Source organism: Equus quagga, chromosome 5 (assembly GCF_021613505.1).
Source record: "Equus quagga isolate Etosha38 chromosome 5, UCLA_HA_Equagga_1.0, whole genome shotgun sequence".
Taxonomy (NCBI): domain Eukaryota; kingdom Metazoa; phylum Chordata; class Mammalia; order Perissodactyla; family Equidae; genus Equus; species Equus quagga.
Window position 1 is genome coordinate 80,870,789 of NC_060271.1, and position 18,437 is coordinate 80,889,225.

An 18,437-nucleotide genomic window follows, 5' to 3' on the forward strand; every position below is an offset into this window, starting at 1 on the left:
ACATGGACAGTGGGAGAGAAAATCAAAGTTGCTTCATAATTATATTCCAGAGCCATGCTTGTTTATATAATAAACATTCCTCAAGGGAAGCTTAATCCTGGCCTCTAGAAGACGTCCACTCAACAAATGTAATTCTTTTAAAATTTTGGCTAAGTCATATAATTTAAAGATAAAACTATCAAAAAATTGTAATGCTTCCAAAGCCAAATAAAGTTGACTGAGAGATCCCATACTCTTCTGGGTAGGTATCAAAGCTGCAGTAGTATTTCCTATAATTAAATGGAATGACTTAAATATTCATGTAAATAGCTTTCACCAATAGATCAAGCACTTATAATAGGCAAGTAGAAACAAATCTTTATATTTCACCTATCAAAAGACAATAGATACTATAGAATAAACAAAGACACATACTCTAATATAAATGTTCTACTTAGAATAGAGAGCATCACTCATTTCTGAAGAATAAATTAAATACATTATATCATTAGTCTTTAGTATATGGGAACATTAGTTATAGCACTAAGCCCACATAAGACTAAATATGTTATTTTCTCTTAAGTTGTAGTTCCTCATAGAAACCGAGTAACATAAGTCTCTTTCAGGGTCTAGGATGAGAAAACTCACAAGTGGCAAAGTCAGTCAAAGAAAGCACATACTTCATTTTAAAGGCACCATATTTTATTAAAGTTATTTTTCCATCTTGGATACAAACTGAACTTTTGAATGAAATCCAAGTACGCATTCAGAATAATTCTGGGGTTGAAAGGCACAGTGCAAATGTAAATTACAAATCAACGAAATCGAAAGTGATTTTTAAAACTAGTTTTAGCACAAAAAATTTCCTTTAAGTAAAAGTAAACTCAGAGCATTACACCATCACCAGGATACCTAGTTTGACAGTTATTTTTCTCCGTTCATCTTCAAGATGGATTAAGACATTAACCATAACATCGTGGAATGTTCGGCATTCATGTTTGGTAAGCAGACACATAGGATCTGTATAACCACACTTTTACAATTTAATTTGTTCAGACAAGTTGGTGATTTTGGTACACTTTACACTTAACCTGGAGAGAGTGAGTGATCTTAACATAAGATGTGATGGAGGAAGTCTCCCAGGCCCAACTCAGGAAAGGTCAATTAACACTATAGACAAAATCTAAACAGAGATTTGTGGACGCTTTCAAACCATGACTTTGTAAAACAGCAAACTGGATAGATGTTCTTACTGACTATGTACTCACAATTCCAAATCAAGAAATTACCAGCTACTCTAAAGACAGAATTAGGGAAGAAAAGTGGTTTTAGAAGTCTTCCACTTGAATAGTTTTTCACCAACAAGAAAACATGAAATAATTTAAAATATTCCAATTCCTTTGAAACACAGAGCACGTTTTTATTTCTAATTTTAAATCTCCTTTTATGTTTTATAAGCTTTGAAATGCAAGTACAGCTTTAAAGCATCATAATGAGTAATTATAGACGATAATAGTACAGTCTATATCCTAGGAGGCATCTGTAGGCGTTTTAATTGGAAATAAGCATTGTGAGATATTGCTAATAGCAGTGTAGAAAGATGAAGTTAAAAAAATTTCAAGAGTTGGGAATCCTCTTATCCTTTCTGGATTTTATTTTAATCATCTCCTCCACAGAGAATGAGCAGTACCTTCCTGTAGTCTCCGGATGTGTCACCCTGGTGACAAAGGAGGAGAAGTTACAGTCAGATAAATGGATTTTAAAATGGAATACACAGGGCCAGCCCGGTGGCGTAGTGGTTAAGTTTGTGCACTCTGCTTCAGCGGCCCAGGGTTTGCAGGTTTGGATCCTGGGCATGGACCTACACACCACTCATTAAGCCATGCTGTGGCGGCGTCCCATATACAAAATAGAGGAAGGCTGGCACAGATGTTAGCTCAGGGCCAATCTTCCTCACCAAAAAAAATTGTATCTCTGAGAAAAATCCAGACAAGATTGAAAAAGTTAACCTAGATGACTATAAGCTGTGTATTGTACCCCCAAACCCCCCTGGTACATAGTTGCACATTTCAGTTGTGGCATGTGGGATGCCGCCTCAGCGTGGCCTGATGAGCAGTACCATGTCTGCGCCCAGGATCCGAACCAGCAAAACCCTGGGACGCCGAAGTGGAGCACATGAACTTAACCAGTTGGCCACAGGGCCGGCCCCGACATATATCTATTAAAATAAATCTTAATATATTCTTGTTCATACTTTGTCTCATTGATCTGCCAAAGAACAAGGATATGTTCAAGTCTATCTATCAGAGTATTTCCATCAATGTCGTCTTTTGCAGCCTCAAGTTTCTCATTTATATATTTGAATGCAATACTATTTGCCACGTAAAGTTTCATGACAATTTAATCTTTGTTGTGAATTGTTGCCTTTATCAATATAAAGTGATCCACTTTTTATTTAATGCTGTTTCTCTGTAAATTCGTTTTACTTATAATCCCTGCTTTCTTTTTTGTATTTCTCAAATGTGCTTTTCCCTGGCCTTTTTTTAAAGCTTCTTACATGTCACTGTATTTGAGTTGTTCCATTCATTCATTCATTCATTCATTCATTTATTTATTTATTTGAGGAGGATTAGCCCTGAGCTAACTACTGCCAGTCCTCCTCTTTTTGCTGAGGAAGCCTGACCCTGAGCTAACATCCGTGCCCATCTTCCTCTACTTTATATGTGAGACGCCTACCACAGCATGGCGTGCCAAGCAGTGCCCTGTCGGAACCCGGGATCTGAACCTGCCAGGCCGCCGAGAAGCGGAACGTGTGTACTTAACCGCTGCGCCACCAGGCCGGCCCCTGACTTGTTCCTTTTAAACAGCATGGAGTAGGATTTTATATTTTTACCTAACCTGAGACTTTATTATTATAATTTACATTTTTATCTTCTGTCATTTTTTCTATTATTTGCATATTTTATATTTCTATTCTCCTTTTGGCAATTGTTATTGAATGGGCAATGTATTCTTCATTTTTAATCCTTTCCAGTGTTGTGTGAGTATGTGAATACACATATATATTTACATATTTATATATATACAAACATATAATGTAAATATGTTATATTTATATTGATGTTTCCCCAAGCCAATCAATATTTTTGTACTCCATCATGAATAGTATTATATAGACTTTCCACAATTTATTTGAGTCATACCTTATTGGTTAATAAAAATAATATAATATGTAATGTTATATACTATAAATGTATGACATTATTTATACAAATCTAAATAATGCTATGATGAAAATATAATATTTAGTGTACTTTTTTCACATTTCATGAAACAATTTTATTCAAATTCTGTCATAGATTTTTTTATTGTGGTAAAAAATATATATATAACAAAATTTGGGGGGCTGGCCCTGTGGCTAAGTGGTTAAAGTTCCACATGCTCCGCTTCAGCTGCCTGGGTCCACAGGTTCAGATCCCAGGTGCAGACCTACTCCACTCATCAGCCATGCTGTGGAGGCGTCCCACATACAAAGTAGAGGAAGACTGGCACAGCTGTTAATCTTCCTCACACACACACACACACACACACACACACACACAACCAAAATTTGCCGTTTTAACCATTTTTAAGTGTATAATTCAGTGGCATTAATTACATTCACATTGTTGTGTAACCATCATTGCTATCTATTTCCAAAACCCTTTCATTACCCCAATTAGAAACTCTGTAACCACTAAGCAATAACTTCCCATTCTCCTCTTCCGCCAACCCCTGGTAACTTCCAATCTACTTTCTATCTCTATGAATTTACCACTTCTAAATATTTCACATCAGTAGAATCATACAGTATTTGTCCTTTCGTGTCTGGCCTATTCCATTTAGCATGCTTCCAAGATTTATCCATGTATCAGAAACTTCATTCTTTTTTATGTATCTATGTACCATATTTTGTTTACCCATTCATCTGTCTGATGGACACTTAGGTTATTTCCAACTTTTGGCTATTATGAATAATGTTCACATTGGTGTACAAGTATCTGTTTGAGTCTCTGTTTCCATTTCTTTTGAGTATTTCCCTGGGAGTGGAATTGTTGGGTCATGTGGTAATTCTATGTTTAACTTTTTGAGGATGTGCCAAACTGTTTTCCACAGTAGCTGCACCATTTTACATTCCCACATCCTCGTCAACACTTTTTATTTTCTGTTTTTGTTTTTGTTTTTAATTATAGCCATCCTAGTAGGTATGAAGTGGTATTTCATTGTGGTTCTGATTTGCATTTCCCTAATGATTCATGATGTTGAACATCCCTTCCAGTGCTTATTGGCCATTTATCTATCTTCCTTGGAGAAATGTCTATTCAAATTCTTTGTCATTTTTTAATTGGGTTGTTTGTCCTTTTGTTATTGAGTTGTAGGAGTTCTTTATATATTCTAAATAGTAAACCCTTATCAGATATGATTTGCAAATATTTTCTCCCATTCTGTAGATTAGTGCATTTTTATTTTATTATTTTCTCTAAAGAAATCCTAAACATATAATAGCTAAGTAACGGTTACAGTTTATTTTTTAATTCTATAAGTTTTGCCAAGTTGCCTCCTAGAAAAGTTAGACCTGTTTACAATCCTTCCATGAGAGATGGTGAGTTTAACCCAGGCCCTTCTCAATGCCGATATTATCTCTTTAAACTTTGTTAAGGTATTAGGTGAAAAACGATGATTTCTTTTTGCTTGCAACTCATTGTATATTAGTGAGATTAAACATTCTAAATATTTATTGTCCATTTGTGTTTCATCTTTTGTGAAGTGCATGTTTTCTTTTTGCCCAATTTTTCTTTTTGGATTTTTGTCCTTTTTCTTAATGATCGGTAGAAGCTCTTCCTATGGGGATATTAACCCTTATTATATGTCACAAATATATTTTCCCATAACTTCATTTATGGTCATCCTTGAATCTTGTATTTTACTTACAGCTAGCTATATTTCAGCTCTGTAAATAAAGTGACCTCATAGACTCTACAGAAACAGAAACAGGTTCCTGAATGCCTTGTAGACATAGTAACAAACTCTGCAGCTCAAATCCCCTAATAGTTACACCTCTCCAAGCTATGAGTGGGATTCAGAATATTTAATTCACAGAGCAAATCCTGCTTTGAAGTTTACTGTGCACCCAACACCAGCTTCTAGGGAAATGGCTCTTGGCTTTCCTATTCATGAGACCCTTCTGTCTTCCTCAAGAAGTAAAATCCCAGTAATGAGGGTTTTGAGGGATGTGAATCGTTCCTCGTCACTCCCATGCCATGCTAGGACTCCTGGAAGTCTGGTGCCAGGTAAAGAACAGCAATCTAAGATAACTACCATGCTTTCCCACGTTTTCAGCAGACCTCAGCTGGCCCCGGAAGGGTTCTGGGTGACTGATTCAGTTGCTTATCTTTCACTGCAAGCAGGCAGACAAGGAAATTGTACTCTTAAAAGTATTCATTAAAATATGATCTTTCTCTGTCTGGGATCAAATGAAATAATTACTATATTTAGATGCAAACATTTCCAGCTTCTAACCTGGCAGAGATTTAAACATCTGTGTGAAAGGAGAGAGACTGGAAATCTCTGAATTAGGGGAGCATCTTTCAAGGGAATGACATCTGCAGAGGAGGAAAAGATAAGAAGTATCTAAATAGCTAGGTGAGGACCCCGTCCTTTCATCAGAGCTTTCCCCTGGGCCAAGGCAAGCCTCCCATGACCCACCTTGATGAAGGAGTACAGGGACTTTCCATAGAGCCTCTTGAAGTTTGCTCGGATGTCCAACATATCAATCTCTGCTCGAGAAACCATCACTCTGATAAGAGTGTCATCATCGGTGCCCAAGCCCTAAGGAAGAAAACAAGATTGCTGCATATCAAAGCCTCTCTGGTTTTCAGATAGTGCTCATCTTCGGTCTATCAAGGCAAGAGGTGTAGGACTCTCCTGATGATGATGTCCTTTGCACCACAAGCCTAGAGGCCTGTGGAATATTGCTCCTCACCACAGTCTTCAAGGCTCTCCACAACCTACCTTTCCAACGTTCTGTGTTCTGACTAGAGGAGACCGCCCTCAGCCGTTCTAGACACATTTCCTGTGTTCTGCAGCCTGCTGGCCTCACCTGCAATGACTCCTCCCCACATGTCATCCTTCCCTCCCCAGCCTTACCCTCCTTCCTACCATGTAAAATCCTCTGATATAAAACTTCCTTTAAGGTCCTGCTCAAATATACAAACTTCTTTACATATTCTTTTCTGATCCTTGTCTCCTAAACAAATATTGAAACAAAATACCCTTTCTTCTGTGTTCCTATAATATTTGGATCCTCAATTATGGTCCTACATTTTCTCTTTTGTTCTTAAAGGTGTTTTGTATACACCTGCCTTCCTCTCAAGACTAGAAGTTCTTTGAGAGCAAGGACTGCATTTTGATCTTTCCTGCACCTCCCGTGGTTCCCATCAAGGGTGCTTGCACAGAGTACAATGCATGGTTAGGAACTTGGGCTCTGAAGCCAGACAGCCAGTGTTTGCATCCCTGCTCCACTGCTTCCTCACAAAGGACCTTGAGCAAATTGCATATCTTCTCTATGCCTCGGTTTTCTCATCTGTAAAATGGGGGTTGATAATAGGCCTGCCCCATAGAGCTGTCACGGGGATAAAATTATACATATAAAGCATTAGAAACAGTGATCACACATCATAAGTATCCAATATTACCTAGTGTTATTATTGGCAGGCACTCAATGAACTATCTAATGAATTGAATTGACTATCTTAGACTGATTTTGGCTAATTTTAGTGGTGGATGTAAGAAAGCATATGAAGGTGGTCGCAAGACATGACAGAATCATTCAGATGCTAAAAATGAAGACATTTACCTTCATAGATTTATAAAGCCTCTCAGCAAAATATGCAGGTTTGTTCCTCATGCACTTTACTGTCAAGAGATAAAAAAAAAAGAAATGAAAAGATTACAGAGAAAATCCATGGGAAAAAAATGACAGTTCCCTCTGTTTCTACAAGGTATTTAGTAGTTATCTCTTGATTGCTTTGTTGAAAAAATTTTAGCCAAACAGTGTTTCATGAACATAAGCCACGTTGAAAACATTTTCACAGATGGAAAGTATCCTTAATTTATTGACAAGTTCCTGGAGATGTAATTAACAAAGGCCAATAAAGCAAAAGGCAGCAAATAGTTTCAAAATGATTACTATCTCTCCCATATGAAACAGTTATTAATTCTAACCATTCACAGACTTGCAAGTGAAGTTAGTATAGGATCATCTTTGTCATATACTGAAATATAAAGGCACGGAGGAAATGAAATATATAAAACCACGTGGTACAATGACAATCAGGTTGTATATAATATTTCTTGTTTAAAATTCTGGAACATATCATGAGTAATTTAAACAATTTTTTTATCCCTGAAAAAAAATTCTGCATCACCATGACAACAAACTGGTAACAATGAGGAAAGTCTATAGACATTTGTTTCTCCACTCCCCACCCCCACCAGCTTACCTATACCTAGCAGAGCATCTTCAAAGCTACCAGATGTTTCAGATTTAATACTCTGTTCAATATCCTTCTGTGATATCCTTTTGTATTCATCAAACACTACAAACAATAACAAGACAGCATAATAAATAATAAAAAAGAATAAGCAATAAAAAAATAAAGAAAACTAAAATTTATGGAGAGTGAGCATCTTTTAACTAGACCACACCATGTATTCTTTGGCACATTTCAAGAGGAAACTAATTAGCAAAGTGAATGAGAACCCAGGAGACATATGGCAAGTGGAATGGGCCCAAGGTGCGGAGGAAGGAACACTGTGAATCCTGGAGGACATCAAACAAGTCTCTTCCTTTATCTGGGACCCTGTTTTCTCACACATAATATGGAGATAATCTCTGGAGGGATTTGCTTTTCTCATTGTTTCCTTTTGGCTCATCAAAATTAGAGAAACTCAACCTCTTCAAAACTGAGTCACATTTGATAACAGCTGGCTGGATCTTTTAATAGACTCTAACATAATTTTTTCTTGCATCTTTGCCAAGTATTTTTTAATGTGATGAACATGTTTTCCTTTCTTGCTGTCTCCTTCTGGAGCCTTCTGAGAGTGGATATCTGTTTCGTTTATCTACATCACCTTCTTTGGGGTGCTGCGTCGCCCAAATGTCAGTCTTGGGACACTCCTGCCCCACAGCATGCACCATTAGGTCTACCAAATGAGTGATGGGCTCACCCACCAGGACCAATCAGTCTTACCCTCCTGGGAATTTTTGAATTGAGCAGATCATGGGGATGGCCAAAGGCACTGAGTCATCTTTAACCTCAGAGAACATAGGGATCACCTGGGAAACCTGTCAAACCTCCTGGGTGTCACTCTCTGAAACACTAAGTCAGCAAGTCTGAAGGAGGGGTTCAAGAATGGACACCAGACTTTGGGAAACTCTGCCTTAGAAATAAAATCCATGACTCCCTTCTACTGAGATCCCCAGAACTGCCTTGACTTTTCTTCTTCCTAGAGTTGTTCAGCTCTCCCTTCAATTCAGTGAGCGATCAGTATCTTCCGTGTTCCTCTTGTCCCATTCTATATTATTTCCTCATTTCTTACTTAGAGTCAGTGAATATTACTTGGAATCAAAGAAATCTAATTGACACATTTTCTAAGCCTCAGTTTTTTCCACTATAAAGTAAGAGAAATAATAGCTGCTCCATTAGGATGTTGCAACAAACAATGCTTATATCATGCTTAGCACTGCACCTAGAAGATAGAGAATTATCAATGAACCTTCATTATTGTAAATCCTCACTATTTGTGTTGGTTGGTAAGAAGATGAAAAAATTTTCTTTATCAAAATAGCACTTAAAAGTGGCTTACAGGCAGATAGTATTTTATAAGCATCCAACTGTGGAGTCGCACCAGGAATTGAAAATTGTTACAAATGTATTTGCACTAACTCGCCTTCTGAGGACCTGCAGTTCTTGAAACATGCCACTAGGGGGAGATGTGTGTTGTCAGTAATCACAAAAGGGAAGGCAAAGAAATAAGGAGCTAAGTCAGAAGTCGGTGCATGTGATGGTAGCTCATGCATTTATTAACAGGAGTAGTTGCCTATTTGTTCTCACTGTGGAATATCTGAAATGACTGCAGCTTCCAAAAGTGTTGTACTTTTCAATTACTTTATTTATGTTTTCAACATAGCAAACTCATTCTTCTCAGTTTTCCCACGAGCTTTGTAAATTGTGTGTGATTATAAGGGCATGGTGGGTTTATAAAATTATGATATAGAATAAAGACCTAAAGAGTTTACATAAAAGATGAAATATCTTATTAAACTCTATTGCTGTTTACAAGAAGAAAATAAACATGACAACAAATATGCTATAATTGTATAGTATCTTTTTCCCCAAAGAACTTAAAAGCACATTACAAAGACTAGCATTATCACAAGCAAATTAGAAACATCACACATGGGAAATAAAATTTGAAATTATCCACTGTTCATCTTATGCAACATACCCCCTAAAGAAATCACTTTTATTAGCTTTACAACTTGGATGTTAAACAGGAATAAATGTCAACCAATATTTCTTATTTTATTGTTCACTGATGTTACTGAAGATTTTTTCTTATGTAACTAAATTTAAAATGGGCTGCTTTCGAAAAAGGGCTGATTAGGAAGGTCGGTTTCCTAAAACAGGAATGCCAAACTTCTATGAATACATTGTCTATCTGCTAATTATTCATAGTTAATCTTTTAGAAATTGGCCCTCATGCACTCATACATTTCCAAGGTAAGACATCTAAGACAGTTCAGTTCTTTGTACCAAGGAAAGGGGAAAAGGTTATCAATTAATTATGGGAAATACAGCTTTCACTATCTTTCAAACAGTTTCTTTGGAAGATGATACAAGTGCCTTACCATGCAACAGATGATTTCGATTCCGGGAACAGAGAACAGTTAGAAATTTCACCTCATTTGTCCCCCATTTCTTCTCTCCAGCCTCAAACAGATCCTGAAGCCAAACAAAGCACAAGTTGAAAACACCGCAGAGAAGGTGCCAGGACATATGCAAATATTTCCAGAACTTCAAAGAGCTGAGCTGGCTTAGTTTTATTCTGTTGGTGATGGGGGTGGAAGTGGCGTTGGCAGTGAGTGGAAATGACTCAGGATTTTTCCTTAGCTCCTAATGGGACCCTATGATATCTCCTTGAGAGTTAGGGCAAACACCAGCGGCCCTCTCTAGGCAGATGACGTGGTTCTATTTTAAGAGCTAAAAGGAATGCCCTAGACTTGGGCTGTCCCATACAGTAGCCACTAACCACTACTTAAATTTTAATTAAAATTAAATAAAATTTAAAATTCAACTCCTCAGTCATAGTAGCCACATTTCAAGTGCTCAGTGCCCACATGTGGCTAGTGGCTACCCATACCAGACAATACAGATGTAGACCTTTTCAACACCGCAGAAAGTCCTATTGGACAACACTGATCTAGAATGATCTATGGTTATCTGGAGGCTACAGAAGGTCTCACAATAGAACCAGAACCCCATTAGTAATTGCTTATATTCTAACCAAATAGGAATATAAGAAATTAATTCTGGTCACTTTAACTATATTATTGATAAATCAAAACTATTGTTCATATCACTTCACACTCATTAGGATGCCTGCTATAAAAATTTTTTTAATAAACAGAAAATAACAAGTGTTGGTGAGGATGTGGAGAAATTGGAACCCTTGTGCATTATTGGTGAGAATGTAAAATGATGCAGCTGTTCTAGAAAACCGTATGGCTGTTCCTCAAAAATAGAATTACATGTGATCCAGCAATGCTACTTCTGTGTATATACCCAAAAGAACTGAAAGCAGGATCTTAAAGAGATATTTGTATGCCCATGTTCATAGCAGCATTATTCACAATAGCCAAAAGGTGGAAGCAACAGAAATGTTCATCGATGCATGAACAGATAAACAAAATGTGGTATACATACAATGGAAAACTATGCAGCCATAAAAAGGAAGGAAATTCTGACACCTGCTACTACATGGATGAACCTTGAGGACATTATGCTACCTGAGATAAGTCAGTCACAAAAAGACAAATACTGCCTGATTTCACTTATATGAGGCATCTGTAGTCGTCAAACTCATAGAAACAGAATGTAGAATAGTGGTTGTCGGGGGCTAGCGGGAGGGGGAAATGAGTTGTTTAATGTGTATAGAGTTTCAGTTTTGCGAGATGAAAAAATTCTGGAGATTTTAAGTTCTTAACACTTAAAAATGGTTAAAATGGTGTATTTTATTAAAAAATTTAAAAAAATTCTTTTTTAAAAACCCTACTGTTCATTGATAATCAGCAGCTGGCTTGTTAAATTTCTCAAAATGCCCTTAATTGACACATTTTGTCACTTCTTGGGGTTACTTCCATCTGTTCATCTGTTTCTTCCTTTTCACAGTCCCAGGTGGGCCCAGCCTTTGAGTCAGCGAAACTCAGACACCAGACACATAAGCGATGGAGCCTCCAGCCCCCAGCCAGTTGAGTCACCTCCATCTGTTCATATCTTCCCAGCTAAGACCTCAGACATTACAGAGCAGAGAGAAGCCATCCCACTGTGCCTTGTCTGAATTCCTGACCCATGGAATCCATGGGCATAATAAAATGGTGGTTGTTTGGTCACTAAGTTTGAGATAATGTGTTACACAGAAATAGTAACTAGAACATGTGGGTAAAGAACCAACTTTCAACTGTCACTGAATACTTTTGTAAAATACCATAAAAATGACCTTGAAAAGAGTAACTTTAAATAATGCTTGGAAAATGGTATCTTTTTGTGTTAATTTTTTTAATAACTAGTGAGGTTGGACATATTTTGCACATTTGCCATTTCTGTTTTTCCTTTTCTGAGGTAGCTGTTAATGTCCATTGTCCATTTTTTTAAAAAAACTGGGGTATTCTTATTCATAGTAACAAAACAGTAGTTTTGATTTATCAATAACATAGTTAACTATATTATTTACTTATAAAACCTCTTTATATATTAAGCTTATTATACATAAGGTGAAACTTTTTCCCATTTCATCATTTGACTTTAATTTTTTTTGTGGTATTGTTTGCTAAAACAACTCATGTATATATATATATATATATATATATATATATTTGTTTTTCCTCAAAGATTGGCATCTGAGCTAAACTGTTGCCAATCTTCTTCTTTTCTTCCTGCTTTTTCTCCCCAAATCCCCCCAGTACATAGTTGTATATTTTAGTTGTGGGTCCTTCTAGTTCTGGCATTGTATGTTTTTTAATGTAGCCAAACTACCAATCATTTTTCTTTATGGTTTCACGCTTTTGCGTCATGCATACAAAATCCTTTCCCAGCTCCGGATTAGAAAAATATTTAACTATTCTTTATTACAATAACTTTCTGACTTCATTTATTTACATTAAGATTTCAGTCTATTTGGAACCCATTATTATGTGAGAGGAAAGTAGGGATCTAACTTTATTCTCTCCCAAATGGTTGGCAGTTGTCCCAACTCCACTGAGTAAGTAATCTGTGTTTTACTGATTTGAAATGCTACCTGTGTATTCTGACACAGGCTTGGTCCTGCTCTCAGACTGTCCAATCATTCCATTGGTTTCTCTCTATTCTTATACCAGGACCACAGGCTTTAACTTATTTTTACCTTTATTTTATATTTAAACATAGATCAAGGCTGTCAAGATTCTAATCTCCATCATCTTTCCTCTATATTCCTCCTCTTCTCTGATCGCTTTGTCCTTTTCTTCCGAACTCTGGAGATTTTTTTCAGCATCGCTTTCCACAACAATGATTCTGTTTTTGGCAATGTCATTTCTGATCATTCTTGCTTCTAATAAACGTTAAAATTGTTTTTTCTTGTTTCATCTAAGAAATTTCTCCTCCATTTATCTAGCTCCCTTTTTTGTCTCTGCTTACCTTCCATCCAGCTCCATTTTCATCTCTGTTATTTTCTCATTGCATTTTTTTTTTAGTTCTTGTTTAATTAAAATCCATTTCTCTCTCATCTATTTAGGGTCCAAAGCACTCTGAAACCTGTCTCTTGTGGTATGGCCATGTTTGCCTCCCCTGTGCCTCAGTTTGTTCAGAGGCCACATCGTGTTTGAGTTGAGGATTTGTTGATTTTCATGCTCATTCATCCTTAAATGAGGGGCAGTGTTTCCAGATCTGTTTGTTCCCCAGAACAAGGTGAGTGCGTTCTTTTTGCAGCTCCTCACTTTTCATTTGGACGAATTTCAAGCAGGAGCGCTTGTTGCTGGTGCACTCAGGGCAGCTGAGAGCAAGTCTTCTCTGAGGAGTTGCCTCCTGTTTGCATGAAGCCGCTGTGCCTGCTTCCCTGGGAGGGGGTGGGGGGACCGGGTGCTGAGCCTCTTTTCTGGGGCAGGAATGGCCCTCCCGCCTCCTTGGCCCAGGTTTGCTGCCCATCTGGCATTTTAATGGTCCTCCTCCACAGTTTCCAGTATTGATGCAGATTTTTCCCTATTTTTATATTTCCTGCTTTGTTTGTCTTTCAGAAGAAGGGAATCAAATACGTGTCATCGTCCAGCAAAAGTTCCAAAGGGTATTTTTCATGTAGTTTTAATATATCATGAATTTCTTTTTAAAGTAGGAATTCTGATCACCTATTATTTCCTTTAGTGCAAGTTATATTCCAAGAATAGATAAAATTCGACTTGTTAGATAATAGCCTCTCTATATTTTAAAATTTCTACCTTTTATGAGAAATTAGTCCCTAATTCCACCTGCTCTGATCATTCTTATCTCAAACTCATTTACTTTCCTACATTGAAATCCAGCTATAATACCCAAAGTTTGCAAATACTCCCTTGCTGCTGGTGCAAATTAAAGAGCAAAGATGGACCAGCTTTTCCTACTGTCTGATCCTGGAAAAGCTGAAATCTTGGCTGGAGTTGTTCTTAAATTCCTCGCCTCTTGGTAAGACTTGGAGGATCCAGAGACACTCTATTCTGAGTTCTGTTCCCTCTGTCCACCTTCCCAAGCCCAAAGTTGTTTGGAAGCACCTTTTCACCTGGTCACCTCCAAAGAGAACTGTGCTCCTTGAAGAGCCCAAAAATATTTGTTTGTTGAATTGCATGCTTTAAAAAAATCAGGCTGGGGCTGGCCCGGTGGCGCAGCGGTTAAGTGCACATGTTCTGCTTTGGTGGCCCGGGGTTCGCCAGTTTGGATCCCAGGTGTGGACATGGCACCACTTGGAAAGCCATGCTGTGGTAGGTGTCCCACATATAAAGTGGAGGAAGATGGGCACGGATGTTAGCTCAGGGCCAGTCTTCCTCAGCAAAAAGAGGAGGAGTGGCAGCAGGCCAGTCTTCCTCAGCAAAAAGAGGAGGAGTGGAAGCAGTTAGCTTAGGGCTAATCTTCCTCAAAAAAAAAAAAAAGTTAAAAAAAAAAGCTGAAAAATAAAAATCAGGCAGACCTGGATTCACAGGGCCCAATTCCACCAATATGTGATCTTGGACAAGCTATTTAAATCTATGCATCAGTTTCCTAATCTATAAAACAGAAGTAATAATATCTACTTAGCAGATTTGTTGTAAGGAAAAAATGTAAAGTAGTTAACACAATGCCTGGCACCTAGTAAACCCACCAAAAATTGACAGTGGATATAGTGTTTCAGGAATAAATTGCTCACTAACCCTTCATTTCATTTGGGATTCCCCTGGGCTATTAGGTTCCTTCCAGCCTGCCCAAAAATGCTCTCCTTGAGGTAACTGAAATTCACATAAGCATCCAAGAGTTCCAGTATTTTCAATACCTTCTCCCTCCTCCAAGCTTCTGGATTAAAGGCAATTTCCTGTATCTCCTGTAGGGCATGGGCCACCCCGAGTCCTCAGAACTCTTATGAGAGCAACAGGTTCTCTCCTGCAGAATCCAGAGTGGCTCATACTTCACATACCGAGTGGGACCAGTCCTTCTCTATGGTTGTATATTGGTTAAGAGCACAGGGTCTACATCCAAGTTGCCTGGGTTCAAATCCCAATTCTGCCATCTATTATCTGTGTACTTGAGCAAAGAACTCGACTTCTCTGGCCTCAATTTTCTTGTCCATAAAACAGCGATAGCAATACTTACTTCATACAGTTACTGCAAGGACTCAATGGCTTACTTCATATAAGGAGCTTAGAAGAATGTTTGGTAACTGGTAAGAACCCACTTTTTATTAGCTATTATTATTAGTGTTATCTGGCTACTGTAACTAGGACAGGGCAACCATCAGTGGGCGGGGTACCAGGGAAGCAACCCCTTCTTGGGGTTGGGTATGAATTTTACCCAACAGGTTACACACTGTGCCAAGCTGTTTTACACAGGTCTTATCAAATGTTCTCTTTGGGAAGTAAAAATGCAAAATAAACCAAGCAAAGGCAGGTCCCTTCACCTCCAAGTAGTTTAGAAGATGCTCCGTGGTTCTCTGGGGTGGCTACACCATGGTCCCAATGTCAAGAAATCTGGAATCCAAGGGTCTTTACATAATGATGTCCTGTGCCACCCCCAGCCCTAAGTAGATCTGCAAGGAACTTCTTCTATTGAAGGTTACCTGTAGGAATCTTTTTTTCATAACATATCCCAGCCTGGCCAATTATACACTGAAATATAAGAGGGTGTCCTCCAACCAAGGCCTGTCTTACTGGCAAAAGAGAGGAAAGAAGCTGCAGTTCCACTAACCTGGGCATCCTGTCTCACGAGAGCATCATCCAGGTAATTTCCTTCATCCCTGCCACCCTGAGGACGAGAAAAACAAACCAAAGAAAATAAGAGAGTATCTACCAAGACTGGGGGGTGCTGTTAAGACAGAATGTCTGGGAACCTAAGCACATGGTCATTAGACAGAATGCCACTAGTGGTCACTCTTCCAGCCTAGGAAGAGAGAACAGACGTCCTTTGAATGAGCTTGCATTATCTGTGGCTCTGATCTGTGCCTAGAGAACACCACCAACCAAAGGGCGAGCCCCAGTGTGGCTCCCTAATGTTGCGTGGGTGTCTCTGCCAGCAGAAGGAGAACAGATGCTCTCTGTTGACCACTCCCTCCACGACTGCCTCCTCTCCTTTCCCACCTCCCCCACTCCGGTGTCTCCCCAGCTGACTCATGCCTTCCAAACTGGCAAATCTACACTGATCATTTATGCCAAATAGGGGCTGGGAAAGGAGAATCAAGAGAATCTGGACCAGCAGTGGGGCTTGAGGAGCACATGAAAATGCCCCCACCCCTCACCAACACCAGCTCACAGGGAGAGCAGGGTTGAAGGCTTGGAGGAATGCTAAAGAGTGACAAAATAAGCTACTCTGGTTTGTTAGGCTATTCTTATTGCTGTCTCAATATTCTATGGTCTCGGCTTGGCTCAGCAGACTGGTAAATGTGGGAGGAAAAGAGAAAATGGGTAGGAAATAAGAAAAGCAGGCCGGCATTGTTAAACAAATCTCAGAGACAGAGTGAGGTGGGAGTTGGAGATGATTTCCGGGGTTCTGCTTTGGTTGTTGGAAGAACAGCACCAAGATGAACAGAAACAGGCAAGTCCGGAAGATGAGCTGGCTTGGAGGGAAAATGAGTTCAGGCTTAGTTTAGGAGGACTGATTTGAGTTGATGGTAGAACGTCCATAAGGAATCATCTAAAAGCAGTGAGAAATGAGTCTCACGCTCAGGAAGGAGGTCAGGGATAAAGATAAAATTGGGAAGTCATGTGAAATATCTCGTGTATCCATCTTCTCTTTTCTGGCACCCTGCTCCAACAGTAGCCCAGTCCTGCTTTATTTCTCATCTAGAATATTGCGGTAACTTCCTACCTGGTCTCCCAGCCTCCAGTTCAACTCATCTTACACATCACTATTACATCACTCTTCTGAAAATGCAGTTCCAATCACACCACTCTACCACTCCAAAACCTTCAGTGGCTCCCTACTGCTCTCCAAAGAAAGGGCAAACTCATTCCCATACAGAATCCCAGTTCATCCTTCCACCTTGCTCCTAAAATTACCAGCCCAACGCTCAGCCAGTTGTTCCCCGAATATACCTGTGTCCTGTCTCCTTGGCCCTTTCTTGCTGTTCTTCCTGCCTGGAATATACCCACCCACACCTCTGCCTCTTGAAATCCTAGCAAACCCTCCACACTCTGAAGTAGCACCTCTGTCATGAAGCCTTTCCTTTGTTTCTGCAACCAAACTCGCTTCTTGAATCTTCCTTTTACTCTGTGCCTCCCCCTTGGTACTTAACTTTTCATGCCTTTATTATAGCAACTGTGTAGCTGATATACTCCTTATGACAATATAAACTCTTAAAGCCGTGGAACTGCCTCTTAATCATCTTCCTAATTTTCAGTGTGCCTGGCATGTATTAGGTACTTGTAACTATAAATTAGAACTAACTAAATAAGTAAAATTAGAATAAATGGGCATCCATGACTGGCCAGAGACTGTAAAGCAGAGAAGATAAAACAACAGAGAGTCCCAAGAAAAACACCTGGGGAATGTTCACATTTGGGAGGTTGAAAGGATGAGAAAGCCTGGAAAAGGGGATACAGAGTAAGAGTCTCAATAAAACCCAACCCCCACCAAAAGCAGCCACCAGAGGGAACCACTCACAGCGGAGAGAGACACGAGCACGCGCTGGAACATGAAAGACGTGTCAGAGCGAATGTCATCTTCAAGGCTCCGCCCGTATTCTAGCAAGAGAGTAAAATTAGCGACATCAGGACAGAGTCCTGCCCAACACTGTGTCGCACTCCGGAGCCTTCTGTCCTCTCCAGGACCAACCTGTTTACTGACGCAGCTCCTCATGAGGTTTTTCACCCCACGGTTTTTCAAAAACTAAACTCTGATAAAACAGTGAAGATAAGCTTAGCTTGTCATTACAGTGGAAATGAGATGTTCCTGTCCCTTAAAACGGGAGGTCGAGACAGCTGGGGTGTAATCCTCACTCTCCGGTCCCTATTGTCCAGGGGTCTGTCCTGAACGTGCTTTTCAGGGACACAGAGAACAGTAACTGTTGATCGGCGTGCAGGAAGGCAAAGGGAGCCGAGTTTCCGAACCCGGGGTGGGGACAAGCAGGGGGCTGTCAGGCTCAAATTCTAGCATGTGCCTTCCCTGCCATGTCACTAGCTGGAGAGCATCCCCAGAGAAGCTCCAACCCTTCACAGTCCTCGGGGAGAAGACCTGCCCTCAGCAGACATGCAGATCCCGGTGCCAGAACCACACTCTCCAGGTTTAGAATCTCCGGCTCTGGACACTTACCAAAAACCTCTTACTGTTTTGTTCTCTTTCTCCCAAAGTACTACATGTTTACTACAGAAAACTTAGGAAAAAACAAATAAGTAAAATGAAGGGGGGGGAACCACACCATAATCTAATCACCCCAAAATAATAATCATTGAT

At 39.3% G+C, this 18,437-nt stretch overlaps 1 protein-coding gene across 1 annotated transcript in view; it reads right to left on the reverse strand.

Moving 5' to 3' along the window:
• Positions 1-659: 659 nt before the first annotated feature.
• Positions 660-18,437, reverse strand: part of ANXA4 (annexin A4) — a 60,496-nt gene continuing 42,718 nt past the window's right edge. Inside the window, exons 7-13 of the mRNA XM_046662546.1 lie at positions 17,649-17,728; positions 15,738-15,794; positions 9,932-10,025; positions 7,521-7,616; positions 6,875-6,933; positions 5,725-5,847; positions 660-1,696 (exon numbers count right to left, since the gene is read on the reverse strand). Coding sequence (XP_046518502.1) covers positions 1,637-1,696; positions 5,725-5,847; positions 6,875-6,933; positions 7,521-7,616; positions 9,932-10,025; positions 15,738-15,794; positions 17,649-17,728 — 569 coding nt within the window. The 3' untranslated portion in view covers positions 660-1,636. The remainder of the gene's footprint in view (positions 1,697-5,724; positions 5,848-6,874; positions 6,934-7,520; positions 7,617-9,931; positions 10,026-15,737; positions 15,795-17,648; positions 17,729-18,437) is intronic.